This window comes from Cyprinus carpio, chromosome A20, assembly GCF_018340385.1.
Source record: "Cyprinus carpio isolate SPL01 chromosome A20, ASM1834038v1, whole genome shotgun sequence".
NCBI classification, from domain to species: domain Eukaryota; kingdom Metazoa; phylum Chordata; class Actinopteri; order Cypriniformes; family Cyprinidae; genus Cyprinus; species Cyprinus carpio.
Window position 1 is genome coordinate 6714524 of NC_056591.1, and position 19552 is coordinate 6734075.

At 35.7% G+C, this 19552-nt stretch overlaps 1 protein-coding gene across 1 annotated transcript; it reads right to left on the reverse strand.

Annotated features, from left to right (window-relative positions):
- Positions 1–9236: 9236 nt before the first annotated feature.
- LOC109047260 (cell cycle control protein 50A-like) lies at positions 9237–15955 on the reverse strand. The gene is made up of 7 exons (XM_042777494.1): positions 15492–15955; positions 13532–13651; positions 12913–13020; positions 12011–12098; positions 11777–11923; positions 11458–11664; positions 9237–10205 (listed from the first exon to the last, which is right to left on the reverse strand). The coding sequence occupies exons 1-7, from the start codon at positions 15735–15737 to the stop codon at positions 10012–10014; spliced, it is 1110 nt and encodes a 369-aa protein (XP_042633428.1). The 5' UTR covers positions 15738–15955; the 3' UTR covers positions 9237–10011.
- Positions 15956–19552: the final 3597 nt, after the last annotated feature.

The window sequence follows — 19552 nt, forward strand, 5'->3', positions numbered from 1 at the left end:
ATGTCATGGTGGTACAACTTCCTGTCGTTACAATGAAGAAAAAGCATTTTCTTCCCATTAAAATTACAGAATTATTAAACCGTACTTAAAAATTGTGCATAATCATTTATTATTATTAAAACAGTATTTGAAAGATTTTTGTCTGCCAAAAGTCATGTGGTGTGACCAACAAAGGCATCTGGTGCAACTAACATGCAAGCTCGGTTCAGCCAAAAAAATATAATTATAGATGAAATAATAATTCATGATATGTGTCAAAATAATTTTTTACCCTCTAAAACATTAAATAAATGTATATCTAAAATAATGTGTTTTGAAAATGATGATTAAGATGTGTACTCTCACATTCAAAGTGTAAAGAAAACATACTTTTTAATAGATAGTTTCAATACATGGCTTGTTTAGCGTTCTTAATTTAACACTTTTAACAATGGCATAACGGTATTAAAATGGTAATGTTTTTAGAAAAAAAACATATGAAACTAACATGAATAACAAGTTAATTTATCACATATAACTCAATATATTTTAATGAATTGTCCTTCTCTTTATCTCAGACACTCCTTTCTGTTCCATGTGTTTTGCTATTGATGTGAGGTTGTGCGTCCAATCAAACTATGCAGTATTTTGCAAAATGCTAGATTCAATTAAGATTAGATTAAATATGTATTTGCACCCACACCATGAAACCCCTGAAAAAGACATTCAGAAACCGGCACTGTAAATTGTCCTGTTCAACATGTCACAAATGTCTGTTTCAGTTGAAGAATGAGAAACTGAGGGGTCTGCAGGGACGAGATTGTGTTGCCATGGCTTTGCAAGCATTTTATAGTTACCGCATTTCTTCAAAGCTCTCAAAGCCCCTTCATATCCTTTCTATATGCCAACCAATCACAGACAGAGTCTCTGAAACTCTATATCACTGAATATATATCTGGCAAAATTTTTAGGTCCAATAACAGGATGTTAAATCCACATGCATGGCTTCAAACCCAGCGAGGCTTTTATTAAAAAAAGGAAAGGACATGACGTGACGTGTGGACAAGTATTGTGTCCCATACTTGGAATTTGTGCTCTGCATTTAACCCATCCAAGGGCACACACACAGCAGTGAGTAGTGAACAAACATGCTCACACACACACACACACCGTGAGCACACACCCAGAGCAGTGGGCAGCCTATAATTCTGGACATTCAAAAGTAATTGACATGCATGTGGGTCGAGGCTGAAATTGTTGACCTTGTTGCCTGATCCTCTCCACCCCCACTCCACCCCAGTTTTCCATAAAAGTATGGTGCCTTATTTAGCTTTTAACCCAGAGAAACAGACTTTGATTTTTAGGTCATGCATTTTGAAATAAATATCACAGTTTCTTAAACAACCAAAAGTGGTGTTTTTTGTAAACAGTTCATTAATGAGGAATATATGGATGAATGAAGTGAGCTGTAGGACTGTAAAAAATATGATATGCTGATTTATTAATCATATATATATGTATATATATATATATATATATATATATATATATATATATATATATATATATATATATATATATATATATATAGGTGTATGTATGTATACGGAAATCATTCTAAAATGCTATATTGTCAGTGTATTAAATATATTGCTAGTCATTAAACGTTTACAAACTCATGAACACAGAACTGATATTTTTAATGCCCAGGTTGTTTACTGACCATCAGCAGCGCATTTATATTTAGCAAAGCTTCTATATGAAACGTTCTTACAGGCAAGAGAAATCTTTGCAATTACAGTAGAAGGCTGACCTTCCATCTTCACTCTGAAGATAGATCAAATGTCAGGGCGCTGTGATTATAGACCTGTTTGGCTTCTGCAAGCCAAACAGGGTCATTAGTCGCTGTTGAGTTTTACTTGCTGCGGTCTGTCTTTCAGCGTGACACTCTGCCATTAAAGACTCATGACACAAACAGCAATGCAGACACACATCTCAAAAGCTAAAAGGTCACCTCAGAATGCCATTTGAATCGAAATTAATGCTAAGTGCTTGTTTAATCTTGGGGAAATTGCAAGAGGGAAAAATGTGTATTCTTATATCAAAATGTGATTCAAAATATTATACTGGCAGGAAGTTCTAAATTAGAGAAGTACTGCAGCAGCTAAACAGATACTCATATTCTGTTGGAGCAAAAAAGAAAACTGAGGCACTGTTTACTGAGATTGAGTATGAGAAAACCTGTAGCATCACATCCAGATGAAATGAGGACGTGCTCACAGGAGAGACAGCAGCAGACAGGGTGTATCAGATGGCCTGTATATATGCAAAAATCAGGCCCCACTGGAGCTGAATTCTGATGCCTCTCTCATTGCGAGTGCAGACGACTCACACCAGTCACAATCTGTTTCCTCTTCATTAGTAAAACACGGACATGACAACCAGGAGTGTTTGGGGGAACAATTGATTTGGTGATAGAAGAACATGAGTCTTTTTAAGAGATTTAAGGGATTTTTTAGGGGTTGTCAGGATAAAATATATTAGGACTCACACAGTTTCTTTTATAAGAATTAAATTATAAAAATATTATGCAATGCACCTAACTAATTCTTATATGGGTGCAGTTGGTGGTTGTTAGGGCTTATGTGGTTGCTAAGGTCTTCAAAGTGTTTTTTATTTATTTTTTATTTTATTTTTTTAACTGCAGTTGTTGCAGATTTGCTTTGATCAAACATGGGATCTCCCCCCCATTTTATCATCTGACCTCTTAAAATCAGTGATTAATTTTGGACCCCAATGACATTCATTTTGTGAACAAGACACTGAAACATACCTTCTTACAAAATACAAAACATATAAACAAAACTCCTAATTAAAAAAAAAAAATTCTAAATAAAACCCTGTTGAATTTACTAAACAAAACAAAAAACTGAAATATTTTCTAACAAATTAAAAGACAAAACAAAAACCAAACAAAACATTGAAACACTGAAATATTTCTCAAGATATCTTCTAACAAACAAAATAAAATTCTCAAAGCATCTTCTAACAAAATACAAAATAAAACACTGGAACATTTCTCAAAATAAAACCCCACTGACTTTCATTATATTGACAAAACAAAACAAAACATGAAGCCATTTCTTAAAATATTTTGCTTTGTTGTTTTTGTTTTGTTAATTTAAAAGTCAGTGAGGTCCAAATAACATTGGACACCACATATATTCACATTTTGAAAAAAACACAATATCCTCACAAAAAACAAAAAAAAAAAAAAAAACCCCTAAAAAAAAATTAATAAAAATAAAAAAATAAAAAAAAAAACTTAAATGAAACCCTTTTGAATTTCCAAAATAAAACAAACAACACTGAGACATTCCTCAAAATATCTTCTTTTGTATTCCACAGAAGAAAGAAAGACATGAGACATGTTTTGGTGAACTAGATTAAATAGTTTCATTTAGCTATTGGATCCCGGATATTCAGTGTTGTCTTAGCGCCCCACTGTATGTTTAGACACACACACACATACACACACACACACACACACAAACACACACACACACACACAAACACACACACACACACACACACACACACACACACACACACACACACACACACACACACATCCCTCGGTGTAACATGGGATTACCCTGGCAACCTGTCAGCGTTGCTCTGGGCAACACTGATTACACTGTCACATGGATGGGTTTGGAGAAACAGCTAACAAAACCCTTCTGCAATTAAATGTCATTAAGTGACAGGTACGGAAGCAGCAGTGGTGTCCCAGTCAGGTGAGCCGTGTTTCCCTTTTCCTTCAGGAATCATTCAGACAGGGCCACCCACCACTCTGTTACCATCCCATGTCACACTAGCAACACAACAGAGAATGTACTTATCATGAATTACAAAATAAACCTCCTTAAGGCATATTTCAGTGCAATTCAGAACAACTGTTTAAAATGGGAAACAACAGTGTGAATAGATCACGATAATGTACAATATTTCATACAAAGAATGTCGGATTGGAAAGAGGTCATAAACAAGTTAGACAGCAGCTCTGTAACAGATACAGAGGGATAAATATAGACACCTGTGCAAGACCTCCTCAGGGCTGCAGAAAAACTGGAAATTGATTAATGTAGAGTTTCAGGTCCGCCATCACAGTAATAAATTATATTTAAATATTTATTAGCATTATTATTATATAATATATTATATTATATTATAAATTTATTATATAAATAATATTTTATTACAATATAATAGCCTTGGTGAATATGAGACCATAATATAATATAATATAATATAATATAATATAATATAATATAATATAATATAATATAATATATATAATAATAGTTTTAGCAATATTTTTGCTCATAAATGTAGCCTTGGTGAATATGAGACCTCTTTCAAAAACATTTAAAATCTTAATTATTCTAAGAATTTGACCGGTAATGTATTTGTGTGTGTGTGTGTGTGTGTGTGTGTGTGTGTGTGTGTGTGTGTGTGTGTGTGTGTGTGTGTGTGTGTGTGTGTGTGTGAAAAAATTAATTATAAAATAAATATGCAGTCTACCTTTCCAGTAAAATCATAAAGTTTAAACAAGGAACTGTGCTGTGCCTTACAAGTGAGACGGGAGTATTTTGAGTATTATTATCACTCCCTGCATTTATTTTTTTTTTTTGATTATCTATGAAATTTCAGGTATGGTAAAGCACATACATTACATTTTGTTGAACCACCTTTTGCTTTATTTACAGCCTTTAGTCTGTTGGGATATATTTCTACTAACTTTGCCCACTCTTCTTTGCAGAACTGCTCAAGTTCATTTAAATTTGATGGGCTTCAAGTCATTGCACAGATTTTTAGTGGAGTTTAAGTCAGGGTTCTGACGAGGTCATACAAGGACATTCACGTTTTTTCTCCTTCAGCCACTGTGTGCTCAGTTTTGCTGTGTGCTTTGAGTCATTGTCATGTTGGAAGGTAAACCTTCTTCCCATTGACAACTTTCTGGCAGAAGGCAGCTGATTTTTCTCAAGAATTTTACAGTATTTTTCCCATCCATCTTTCCTTCTATCCTGACAAGTGCTCCAGTCCCTGCTGCAGAGAAACACCCCAGAACAGGACATTACCTCCTCCATGCTTTACTGGAGGAATGCTGTTATATGGTTGGTGAGCTGTGTTGGATTTCCTCCAGACATATTGTTTGGTGTTACCCATACGAAAAAGAATTTTATACAAGTGTGCTATTAGTATACTTCTTTTAAACTAAAAAAATAGGAAGTATGCTTTTAGTTTACTTTTTATGTACTCCTCAGAAATATACTTAAAATGGCATTTAAGTATACTTGACATACTTACAAAAAGTCTAAATATATTTGAGCTATACTTGTGCTCCTAGAATCCGTGTTTTCATTGCTATACTATAGAGGGTTCTAGTACCCATCTTCTGTACAGAATTTCCAAGAAAACACAAGTGAAGAAGAAAAAGAAACAACAGATATTATTTCCAAGAAAACACAAGTGAAGACGAAAAAGAAACAACAGATGCTAACACATGTAACACGGTCATCTGAGATGAAACAACATCAAAACTGTAATGCTATGGAATAAAATGTCGACCGATGAAGAGGTAATAATTACAGTCAAGCTTTGGGGTGTTGATTGGCTCCATCTAAGTTTTGATTATCATTCTGAATCCAATTTTGTCTTTTTTCAACTCTTTGTTCAAAATGTTATTTCTTTATTTTTTATTAAACTTACCCACATTAAAGTGTTTTAAAAAAAGAATGCATGAAGCTAGAATAAAATGTTTTTGTTTAAGATACCCTGTTCTTTCTTTGGATGTTTTGTATGTTCAGATATTCATATAACAGAATATATACAAATTAAAACCTAAATAGGGACATAGTAGTATACTTAAAGTATGATGTAAAGTTCACATAAAGAAAACTTATGAGTATGCTTGCAGAATAAAACTACTAAACTAGTAGTTAACTGAGACTATACTTCAAAGTGTACAAAGTACTTAATTATTAAACTGTCAGTAAACCTATAAGTTCACTTTAATATAATTGCAGTACAAACTACAAACATAAAGGTTAACTAGCTGGGTACTCAAAGTTTGCTACTGTTATACTTAAAGTATACTTAAAAGTATACTTTTATATACTAGAAAGTGGGCCAATTTAGTCCCAAGAAGTATTGAAACAGTACACTTACAAGTATACTACTAGAACACAGATATTTGTATACTTGCTACATAAAATATACTTAAAAATATACTTGAACTTTACTTGAGTATACTTAATAAAATGAACTTGAAGTATAATACTTTTTGGTAAGGGTAATGCCAAATAATTCAGTTTTAGTCTCATCTGCCATCTTTCTTTAAGAGTCCCCATACAAAAAACACATAGATAACACCATGTGGCCTTTCTTGAGGAGCATTTTTTTTCTTGTAACCCTCCAAAACAAGTCATATCTGTGGAGAATTTATGATTTTGTTGTCACATGCACACAATGACCACTCTTTGTCATAAATTCCTGCAGCTGCTTCAGAGCTGCTGTAGGCCTCTTAGTCACCTCTATGAGCAGTTTCCTCCTGACACTTTCATCCAGTTTGGAGCAACGTCCTGATCCAGGTAAGGTCTGTGATGTACCAAATACCTTCCACTTCTTAATAATGGACTACACTGCACTTCTACACTCTACACTTGTGCCTGTCCACAGCTTTATCCCAGAGATCTTTTGACAGTGCCTTGCCACACACAATTGATTGTTTGTTTCAGTTGCACTACCAAGGACTGAAATGCTCCAGGAAAGCTCTTTTCATGCTCAGTTAATGAAAATGACCACAGCTGATCACAGCTGAAAGTCAAATGGCTTTGTGTACCATTGTGAAGGTGAGTAGCTACACCTGATTGAGTTTACAAGTCATTTTTATGAGGGCGTAATCCTTTTTCCAATTCCGTGATTCTGTTTTTATTTTATTTACTTATTTATTTACTTGATTTTTTTATGACATGTTATATGTGGGTGTTATACATGAGGGCAATCGTGGCCTAATGGTTAGAGAGTTGGTAACTTGTAACTTGAAGTTTGGGGGTTTGAGTCTCGGGGCCGGTGTAAGTTGTACAGCGCTACCCTCAATACCACAACGGCTGCCAAATTCCCAGTATTCATCCCCCAACTGCTCCCTGGGCGCCGCAGCAATATGGCTGCCCACAGCTCCGGGTTCATGGTGTGTGTGTTCACTACTCTGTGTGTGCACTTGGATGGGTTAAATGCAAAGCACAAATTCCGAGTATGGGTCACCATACTTGGCGACACATCACTTCACTTCACTTCACTTTTTATATCTTTCACTTGGATGTTATAAGTTGCACTGAGTAAATACAGCTGAATAAAACAAAAACTGTGTCTGTCTTCATTTCAGGCTGCAATGCAACAAAATGTGATTATTTTAAAGGGGTTGATTACCATCTTAGCTCCCCCCTCCCAAACACTACCCAACTTTACCACATCACAGGAAAAAACTGTCTTTTTCGTGTGTGCAATTTGAAGTGTGCTACACACAGGTGAGTGGGCCTGTGCAAACCACCTGTAGTAACACACTTTCCTCTATATGTGCACTAGTCACTTTTCACGCACTGTTGTGTACAAAATCCCACAAAAGACCCAATAACATATGTGGGTCAAAGATGTTAAGATGTCCAAAAAAAAATAAAAAAAATTGATACAAAATCCATATAAAGCACATTAAATGTAAACAATAAATGTAATTAAAATTATAAAACAGTTTAACAAAAAATATCAAAAAATTCAAACAACATGCTTATTCTGACATGTACATATTAAAATATCTAAAAGAATAATGGAGCATACTTAATTTTATTATGTTTTAAATTAGTAAAAAAATCTTACTGACAAATGGGCAAAACCTAGGATAGTGGCAAATGTTAAAAATGTAAAATTACAACTCATTAGTATTTGGGGTGAAAGTAATTAGTCTTTTAATATGTCATAAATTGATTTTTGTTGTAAATATGCCTGACAAGATTGTTATACTGAATGACATTTTTACTGGGTGTCTTCTGTAAATCAGGAGAAAATGTATGATATTTATTTTTTTGCTCAGAAAAACAAAAACAAAATTGCAATTAAATAAAACAGAAAACTTTTTGCATTTTTTTTGGGGGGGGGGGGGGGAAACAACAGTTTAAAGCAGTATTACACTTTTTTTATGCTTAAACACTTTTTCGTCTTTGACCCATGTATGTTGAGATACTCATGCACTATAAATCATCTTGCACTGATCCCCAGCCAGCTGCTTGACTTTCCCTTTGCACATGTAAAGTATTTATGTGAAGCATTTGTACACTTTGTATTATCTAGTTTATGTAATTATTTATATATAGTATATTCACAGTCAAACTCTCTCAGTAGGTTAGTTGTGTTTAGGTTTATACTGTTTTACTTGATTGCTGTATGTCCCCACATGTAGCAGAATGACAATAAAGCTCAACTTGACTTGAACTTGACTATTTTCTATATCCACTGTATATATGTATGTATATAAAACATACAATGTTGGTTGATATATTAACATCAGCAGATGAAAGAGCTGACAGACAGAGACGTATGCACACTTACTGAGTCTCACTCTCTCTGACACCCAAGATCATAAACTGAACTTGCCAAATAAAAAGTCTGTCACTAATTGACAGGACAACAGAGAAACAGGAACACAGTGTTTGAGTCACATGAGCTGCAGTGCACATCATTATCTCACACCAGCACACATCTCAATCTGTCCTGATGTTGAGGTCAGAGGTGGTCTGACGATGTGAGAGTGAGTGAAAGAGGCACTTCGGTTAGGAAGCAGGTAATCAGTCCAGCACTTTTCCTCTGGGCCTGTTCAACAGCTGCTCTTTCATGCAGTCCAACATACCAACAGCAGGAGAGAACAGATGTTGCTTACGGTGTAATGAAGGAGCCAGCTTTACAGATGCCTCAATTGCTGGTCCTTTTTACTGATCCAGTTTGGGTTTACATTTTTTTTTTCTTTAGTTTGAAGACTTAGAAATAACTCTTTTAGTGCTGCTTATCATCATTTCTAAGCAGTGTTGTACCTTCTGCTATGCATTCACCTACTGAGTCTCAATGATCACAAAAGAAGAGAAAACATTTCTCATATAAAACAGTTAGGGTTACTTCAACACAATAATGAGAATGATCTCAGTAAGTTCAGCAATTAGACATTTTATTCACCCAACAACAAAACACACTCCTAAAAACTGGCCAAAAAACATATGGCTTGTCACATTCTAAAGTGCATATTTGTTAGAGGCAGACATGCTTAAACACTTAAAAAAAGACATAACAGCCAAAATGAGCCCGAGACAGTTTCAGTTAAATAGACACAGAACGAAACGTTTGGTCCTTGCAAGCCATGACACACAGCAAAGCTTCTTTAAAGAGCACAAGCATCTCCATCTTTATAATCCTTACAGTTTAGTGGTAATTGTTATTGATCCCTACTGTAATCTAGCATTACAATGAAGTTTGGAAGTAAACAGAGCCACAGTATTTACCTTTATGAACCTCGAGGAAAAGTGAAATTATTCTTTGTACATTAAACTGTTAAACGTAGTCATATTATGTTGCCCTGCTTAAACATTACTTTTGGCCAAAAGTAAAACAATTTCTATGAAATACAAATATACATTCATTCACTGTACTTTATAGAACTTGGTCTTTATCCTGGATGCTGAAATATCACACTAACCTCAGCCTCAGACATACATGCATATCAACGGCCAAAACATGCTTGAAATGAACCATCAACCACCATCAGAAAAAAAATTAAATTCTAAAATAAAAATTTGTAGTGGAATAAATAAATAAACAGAACATCAAGTCGTCAAATGCTCTTGCACCTTTAAAACTCCCATCGAAGCATGCTACTCAAGCGCACAGACACAAACACTGTGCCTGACAGAACGCATGCACTCTATTAACTTAATTGGGAATATCAGAGCTGTTGTTGCGGTTTCCGTATTTGTGATGAATGAAGAGGAGCACCACGCCGAGGAAGAAGCAGATGGAGCCCACAGTAATGTAGGCGATGCCCAGGAATGGGTTTTTCCCTCCCATCCAGGAGATGGTGCTGAGGATCATTCGCTTGCGGCCCTCGAAGCTGCGCACGGGGTAGTCTGAGAGGCAAGTGGTTAAGGAAATAATATCAATTCAGAAATATATAACATATCCAATCATCCAGTGTGTGCACTTTGCTAAAAAAATATTATTTAATGGATTTTTTGTAAATTGAGTTTTAGAACTGCACTATACATTTTATAATGATTTTGATGCTGATTTAATAATAATAATAATAATAAAATCATCTATTTCTGTTAATCAGTTTTCTTTCTTTCTATCACTGTTGTAATAAATAAGTTCAAATGCATAAAATAACAGTATAACTGATCATTGTTCATGGAGTTCCTGTGCAGTTAAAAAGGTTTAATAAAGAAAATACAGACATTTACTACTTTGTATTGTTATATTGGTACATATAAAAGTAAATTAATATCAGTATTTCTTCCTTTAGTAGTTGATTTAATATAAAAAAAGAAAAAAAAAATAACAGTATAACTGATCATTGTTCATAGAGTTCCTGTGCAGTTAAAAATTTCTTCCTTTAGTAGTTGATTTAATATAAAAAGAAGAAAGAAAAAACTTCTATGGTCAACATGGCTTGACCATTTTAACTAGATTTTGACATTTTTTCAGCACAACTATTATTCAACACATAAAAAAATCCATAAAAAAAAAAATAAAAATTTTTAGCTAAGTCAGAGCAAATATGCATCACTTTTAAAAAGTTAAGTGGTCAGTAAGATTTTTTAAAATGTAATTTAAATGTAAATGCAAAAGGTGCATTTTACATATTGCGATGTAAAATAACTTTTATTTTAAAGTATTTTGTGAAGCTAATTTTTACAAAAACCGATCTGGTGTTTAAAAAAAAAAATTTCTTTTTATTATCAATGTTGAAACAGTTGTGCTGCTCATAATATTTTAGAAAAAACTATAGACATATACTTTATTATACATTGATGAATAGAAAGTTCAAAAGAAAAAAAAAAAAAAAAAAACATTTAATAACAGAGAAATCTTTTGTAACATTAAAATTGCCTTTACTTTCACTTTTGATCGATTTTATGCACCTTTGCTATAATATTAATTTCTGTCTAAAGAAAAATCGTTCTGACCCTGAACATTTGAACAGTAGCGTATACTTAAGTCAAACACCACTAGTGAAAATCCTTTATTTTTTTTATATATTTCATATATTTTTAGAATGAAATGGTGTCTGTGTATAATTTCCGAACATTCAAAAAGCACACTGTTAACCATCACTCTCTGCAGAGCTTTATGTTTTAAAGGTGTGCAATGCAAGGATACTGTAGGTGACTTCCAGGCTGTAGTTGCCTCTGGGAAGCGTGGGTGTCATGTTGTTCTTCTTCTGAATGATGCGGTACAGCTTTCTGAAGGTGGGCAGCGCAGCCGTGCGCATCCACACTATGAAATCCTCATTTATGAAGCCGTTGTTTTCTGGGTCAGTGTCTAGCTCATAAACAGGCTTGCGCCAGTTGACCGGCTTCGCTGTGTCTGGAAGAAGAGGAGTGTTTTAGTAAGAGATACGGGAAAAAACATATGCTAATGCATTAAGAGTACATATAATCCTCTATATAGAATTACATACAGGTATTAAATATTTTACCTATAAAAACAGCAGTAAGATTCGGGTTACTGCTACTAGGGTTCCTGAACTTCACATGTTTGTCCGTCCACCATGCAATCCCTTTTTTGATAAATGGAATTTGGGTTTTTGTTCCATTGGGATCAATGTAAAACAAATCCAATGTATCTGAAGCAAAGAGTGAAAGAGACGAGCAATATTAACACTCCTGAGGAAACAGTCTTATGATGGTAAGCATTCAGATCCAGGTCTTACCATTAAACATGCTGTTAGCAATGGCTCCGCACGGGGCTATAGGCTTGTTTTCATTAGTGCGGTATGGCTCACATTCTTTGCTTGGCTCCTGAAATATAACAATACTCTTTGAACTGAATTCAATAACATGCAAATTTATTCAAATCAAGCATTAAGTATTTCTTGCACTCAGGAAGCAGCAGACCTGTTGTAACATGACAAAAAAAAAAATGGTGACAGCTATTGCAATGTCACTCAGTTTAAAGTTCATTAGACGTGACAATGACTGTCGCTGATTGACAGGGCTCCATTATAATACGTGTCGAGATGTCCATGATGCCAAACCCTGCTGTCATGCAGCAGTTGTTGATGTTGTGTTGACGTGTGTTCACGCTCGGGGAGCATACTATGCTGTCAAACAAGTCAGACAGCTGAGCTCAAAATCAGCTGAACTATTTAGTTTCTATTTGCTTCGCCATTAACACTACAGCTGTCAATAAATACATATAGATACTCAGTCTGTCTTACTGATAGATTGAAAGATACTCCGTCTAGATAGATAGATAGATAGATAGATAGATAGATAGATAGATGGTTAGAATGACAGAGCGAATAATCGAACAACTGATGGATAGATAGGCTGACAGACAGACAGATAGAACTATTGAAGGAACAAATTAATGACCAATGTACAGAACAAAAGCGTGAATGATAGTTTATTTATTAATGTTTTAAAGCCATATGAGCAGCGTGAATGATAGATAAACAATAGACAGACAGAGAGATGAACGACAGGACCAACAAATAAACAATGTATAGAACGACAGACTGAATGATAGAACAATGGAACGCTACATAAAGTAACAGAAGGAACAATAGACAGAAAGACAGACAGACCAGACGGATAGATAGAGGTGCAGTACCTTTAGTGAGCGCTCGTCTCCATTGAGCTGGCTGTCATCTCTGGACTTCACATACCGCCGATGGTTTTGGTAGAAATTTGAGAGGCCATAGTACATGAAGACATTACTCTGAAGACATAAAGTTAGAGTCATGAGCTGGCAATGTTATGATCAAATATCCTTTCTAAAAACAAAGAAGTAGTCTTGCACTAGCTCGATTTCACGCACTACGTAATCATGATGGTAAGGTCAAGAAGTCAGTGAAGTTGGAGGAGAAAATGAGATGGAGTTTTTCACCCTACCCAACAATTTTGAACCGGAGTACACAGATGAAGAGCTGACCGCATGTGACCTTTCCAACATGATTACATCATGTGTGAAGTCAAGCAGTTGTGGTAAAAAGTAAAAAAAAAAAAGTATTGACCAATGGTTTGGCTAGATAAGACCCTTATTCCTTGGCTGGGATCATGTAGAGCCCTCTGAAGCAGATAAACATCTAATTTACATTTTTGGGTGAACTGTCCCTTTAAGCCACGTGAGTTTGGAGCATCATGAGTGAGAGTAAATGACAGAATATTTAATTGGGCTAAACTATCCTTTAACAGGAATGCAACACACTGGTCGGATCATAAACACTCACTTCGAAAGGCTGGTCTAGAGAGAAGAACAGGACACATCTGCATGGAGTCGTGCTGTTCCAGCTGAAGCTTTGAGAGCAGTTAAAACATGGGCTGGACATGTCAGTCCCGGTATAATCAATCTGTAAACCAGACAAACACACATATATGCTTAACGCGGTTACATAACACTTAAACCCAGGTTAACATGCAAGGAAAGTCCGAGCGAACAGTACATTTACATTTAGTCATTTAGCAGACGCTTTTATCTAAAGCGACTTACAAATGAGGACAATGGAAGCAATCAAAATCAACAAAAGAGCAATGGTATGCAAGTGCTTTAACAAGTCTCAGTTAGCTTAAACGCAGTACACGTAGCAAGGGCTTTTAAATAATATAATAAATAAAAAATAAAACAGATAGAATAGAAAAAGAACAGAGCAAGCTAGTGTTAGAGGTCTTTTTTTGCTAATTGTATTGTATAAAATGAAAAGAAAACAGAAAGAATACAAAAAGATTAGAAAGCTAGTTAGATTTTTTTTTATTTTTTTTTTTATAGAATTAGAATAGTGAGTGCTAAAGTTAGAGGGTCAAATAAAGATGGAAGAGATGTGTTTTAAGCCAATTCTTGAAGATAAGGCTCAGGAGTTGGGCAGGTCATTCCACCAGGATTGAACATTTAATTTAAAAGTCTGTAAAAGTGACTTGTGCTTCTTTGGGATGGCACAATCAAGCGACGTTCACTTGCAGAACACAAGCTTCTAGAGGACACATAAGTCTGAAGTAATGAATTTAGGTAAAGGGGTGCAGAGCCAGTGGTGGTTTTGTATGCAAACATCAATGCCTTGAATTTTATGCGAGCAGCTATTGGTAGCCAGTGCAAATTGATAAACAGAGGTGTGACGTGTATTCTTTTCGGCTCATTAAAAATAACCTTGCTGCTGCGTTCTGGATTAATTGTAAAGGTTTAATAGAACTGGCTGGAAGACCTGCCAAGACAGCGTTGCAATAGTCCAGCCGGACAGAACAAGAGCTTGAACAAGGAATTGTGCAGCATGTTCCGAAAGAAAGGGCCTGATCTTCTTGATGTTGAATAAAGCAAATCTACAGGACCAGACGGTTTTAGCAATGTGGTCTGAGAAAGTCAGATGATCATCAATCATAACTCCAAGGTTTCTGGCTGTTTTTGAAGGAGTTATGGTTGATGTTCCTAACTGGATGGTGAAATTGTGATGAAACAATGGGTTTGCTGGAACCACAAGCAGTTCTGTCTTGGCAAGGTTTAGTTGAAGGTGATGGTCCTTCATCCAGCAAGAAATGTCTGTTAGACAAGCTGAGATGCGAGAAGCTACCGTCGGATCATCAGGATGGAAAGAGAGGTAGAGTTGAGTGTCATCCATCAGCATAGCAATGGTATGAAAAGCCATGTTTCTGAATGACAGAACCTAATGATGCCATGTAGACAGAGAAGAGAAGTGGTCCAAGAACAGAGCCCTGAGGCACCCCAGTAGTTAGATGTTGCGACTTGGACACCTCACCTCTCCAAGATACTTTGAAGGACCTATCTGAGTGGTAAGACTCAAACCACTGGAGTGCGGTTTCTGAGATGCCCTTTGTCAGTAGGGCTGACAGGAGGATCTGGTGGTTAACCGTGTCAAAAGCAACGGACAGATCAAGCAAGATAAGTGTTGAAGATTTGGATTCCGCTCTTGCCAGTCTTAGGGCTTCAACAACTGAGAGCAAGGCAGTCTCAGTCGAATGTCCACTTCTGAAGCCAGACTGGTTGGTCAAGGAGGTTGTTCTGTGTGAGCAAGGCAGAGACTTGGTTGAACAGCTCGTTTAAGTGTTTTTGCAATGAATGGAAGAAGGGAACTGGTCTGAAAACTGAAACTGGTCTGAAAACTGGTTATACAGTAGACGTGTGTTCACTCTGTATTTGTTAGTAAAATGACACTAAGCACACACAGCGCAACAGACTCAAACCTCGAACTCCTTGATGTTATTGGACGTCACGAAGAGGCCGATTCCTATCGGGATGAAGATGAGGCCGATGATGAAGAAGGCGGGCAGCACGGTCCCCGCGGTCAGGATGGGCTGCCAGGCCGGTAGCCGCTGCTGTTTGAAGGCGGTGTTGTCGGGCTTTCTAGTCCGGATGGCGGTTCCGCCGAGCCCCGCGGATCCCGAGTGATGACCGTCTTCCTCTTTCGCGCTGTAGCTGGACGCCATCATAGCTGTAAACACCAGCTCACAGCCTCTGTTCCTTGTATTAAAACACACAATCTCTCGATTATAGACGGGTAAATAATATAAATGTATTTTATATGTCCGCTGAAGTAGTCTGTCTTCACGGGGACCTTCTCTCCAGGTTGTGTGGATAGTTGCTTGTTTTGTTTGAGGCGGTGCTACAGGAAGTGTCAGCTAGTGTTGTCTGATTCGCGAATCATGTATATGAACCGGATCCTTTGATTCAGTCGAACTGATTCGCGAAGCGTTTTTGAATCACTGTGCTGTGATAAGTGAGCGTTTTTTTTTTAATCACAATGTATACGTACGTATGTTCTGTGTTTAATCTGTATGCAATTATTATGTTACCAAAATATTTACTTGGTGTTTTAATGCTTTCATAAAATGCTAATTCATAATAACTGAAAGTGGAGATCTCCGACTGCTTTTTTAAAAGCAGAATAAAAAAGCAATGTTTTATGTTGTGAATGTATTAAAATGATTGAGCTTATATACAGTTATTGACTTTAACATGTTACCCTTGACATCCCCATAAACTCCAAAATCCATAAACCACAAACCTCATTTCTGATTCTTCATTCATCAGTTAACATTAAACATCAATCTACATCATACATAATCAAACATCAACATCACACTGGTTTACAATAAATACTATACTACTGCAGTCACTATGGATGGTTTTTTTTAACATATTTGTTACCGTGATGAACATGATGACTCAAATTAACTGGTGAATCATTTTTAACTGGTTCACTCACTGAAACGAACCTATTCGTTAAAATGAATCACATGGGCATCTGGCAGGCGTTGTACCACATGACACAACCACATAGTTATGTTAGTTATAGACAAATAGATAATTAAAAAGAATACGTATAGAATCAGATATTTTATTTGTTACATATTTGCCTGTTACAAATTATAATTTTGTTTTATTCATTTATCATATATGGGTGTTGTATATGTGTGTGTATGTGTGTGTGTGTGTGATATATATACATATATATATATATAATGAAAAAACTGTTTGTTCTCCAGCAGGGTGTGTAGGGCCTGTAATGCTAAAATTTTGCACCATCAATTTTGTAAAAATCTAAATCCATTTCAAACCGTTTCGTTTGGGGGGAAAACAATGTAGTTTCTGTACAACTGTGAGGCAAAACTACTTTTTTAAGCGATGACTGATGTGTTGACTGATGATTAGGCCTATGTCATTATTCTATGGTGTAGTGAGTCTCATTTTTACTTTAATGCAATGTTCCACCAACATCTGTGATTCTTTTCTCTTGAAATACAAGATTTATAATTAATTTTAGAATGTATTTTATCATATCCTAATATATTTGTTACACAAGCATGGACACAGACTTTGTGGTTCAAATAAAAGACAACAAATTAACGGCTCAAGTGTTCTCTAGACTTTGTGGTTCAATTCATAGTCACCATTTGGAAGGCTCAAATGCACCATTTGAACCAGAAGATGGAGCAAGACACCAAAGCAACGACTGAAGCAGTACAAGGTTTTCTCAGAACAGGTGTGGGGGCACTAAACTGGCAGTATTTTATCAAAGCTGTGTTTCTGACAATCTTTTTTCCTCTAAAACTTCCAAGTTCTTTATCATGCAGGTGTAGACCTTCAGACTTGCTCTCCTTGAAAAGTCCCAATATATTTTCTTAAGGTCTAACATGCTCTTTTATAGTTTGTCAACCTACCATTTCTTTTCATCCATTAACTTCCTTTTTGGATTTATTCAGTGTGTCTCTGACTTTGTGATTTCTTTCTTTATTGATCTTTGTCCTCCACTTTTCAAAGGCTCATTGCTCAGCTTTAAGTTCTGAGTTTTTGCAACATGCCTCTGCTTACTTCATCCCTAAGGTCCTTTCTTTTTTTTACTTCTGAGCTTTACTTTTGTGCCTCTTTGATTGCTCAGTCCAAAAAGCTGGCTAACTTTATATATCTGTCAGCTCTACCCGTTCCTGAACTGCCATCCTGGCATTCAGCTCCTCAAATTACTGCACAAACTTGGCTGGGTTTTATTTGAGTGCTTCCCTCCAGCCTTTTGGGTCACTTAGCTGTCTTGTTCAGCTTTGCTGTTGACAGCCTGAAAGACACTGCTTTACTGAGATCCTGAAACCGTGTCATTTTTTTGTATGAACCTGACTCTTATTCACAAATAACAATGCAAAGAATTCTAGCTATATCATCTTCTTTCTTAAATTGTATTTTGCATGTTCTATGTGGCTTCTCTTTAGCAAAAAGCATGTTTAGTCTTGCACAATTAATAAAGATCTGACCTTGAACATGAGGAATTAAAGATGAGAGTTATACACATATTTATGTATAGTGGCCAATACCTAATACCAATATATTGCACATCACGCTAGCTTTAAACCTGCACATGGGCTTTATACACATATGAATCATATAAGTCATCAGTCAGATACATATTTGATATATATATGGGTCTATATCATATTGATTGCCTCCACACAGTTAAGGGTTAACAACGATTTGGAGAGTGCTGAATAAGCTAGATGATAAAATAATCTCTCTTAGGTCCCATGTGGAAAATCCTGTTTGGGTCTCTGGTGGTGTATCTTTCAGTGAAGTATCTTATGCTGCTGCGAGGCTTCTGCTGTTTGTTTAGCCTAAGCTGAAAATTCAGTGTGAATGTAAAATTCCATTATGGAAAAAAATCTTCTGCTGTATTAATATTTGGAGAAATTGGACACACTATGTTAATGGATATGAGTCTAACAAAAAGAGGGTGATGCCTGATGGGCTGTATTTCCAAATGAGTCAGACAAAGTCCCCCTGTCTTAGAAAGTACAGACTCTTAAGACCTTTACATTACATTTGTTTTTTTTATAATTATTGCAAAGAATCTTGACCAGTCACATATTTAAGCACAGCACTGTATAGATTATTCCTCAAAACTACTTCATCGTTTTCTTCTCGAGCTGCTTAATGTTCATGATCTACTCAAAATGTATTTTGTAGAAGTCTGTTACTGAAAATATCAGCAGCTAGTTTCTTTGTGTTTTTGCTCCATAAAAAAAAAAAATACAATTTGAGCTACAGCTGACTTATGGAAGTCCGTTTCCACCACTGAAAAAAAAAATAAAACAAGGTAATTGCGACTTTTTATCTCACAATTCTGACTTTATAACTCGCAGTTGAGAGTTTATATCGTGCAATTCTGACTTTATAACTCGCAATTGAGATATGAACTCACAATTCTGAGAAAAAAGACAGAATTGTGAGATAAAAAGTCGCAATTCCCTTGTTTTATTTTTTTATTTGGTAGCGGAAACGGGCTTCCATACAGACTCGATAGCCAGTCACTGCGCTACAGAAAGTGGAGTTTCGCTCCCGAATGAATCAGTGTGTTTGAACAAATCAGCTTAGTAAATGATTCATTGACTCACCCATCTACTGGCATAACATGTAACCCTTTCTGGAGCGTGCACAGACAAGCAGAGTGATGTTGGACTAAATACCAGCCGTTAAAGTTCAAGAATGAAACTATACATCGCTTAATTTGGTTTTAATAAACTTTAAATTGATTATATTAAACTCTGAAAGTCTACCACTCACTTACACTCTAGAAAGTTCAAATGTCATTATAATAATTGCATATTATTGTTATTTTATTATTATTATTATATACAGTACACTACCATCAATAGTTTGGAATAATTAAGAGTTTTATGATTTCTGAATCTATGATTTAAGTTTTTCTGAATGATTTCTGAAGGATCATGTGACACTGAAGACTGGACTAATTGCTGGAAAT

What these genes read in the sequence shown, in the direction of transcription:
- LOC109047260 (XM_042777494.1), bottom strand. Translation starts at nt 15,737, where the DNA reads ATGATGGCGTCCAGCTACAGCGCGAAAGAGGAAGACGGTCATCACTCG. An exon ending in ATAACATCAAGGAGTTCGAG is followed by an intron (nt 13,652 to 15,491) that starts GTTTGAGTCTGT and finishes TCTGGTTTACAG; the next exon opens with ATTGATTATACCGGGACTGA. An exon ending in TGCTAACAGCATGTTTAATG is followed by an intron (nt 11,924 to 12,010) that starts GTAAGACCTGGA and finishes TCTTTGCTTCAG; the next exon opens with ATACATTGGATTTGTTTTAC.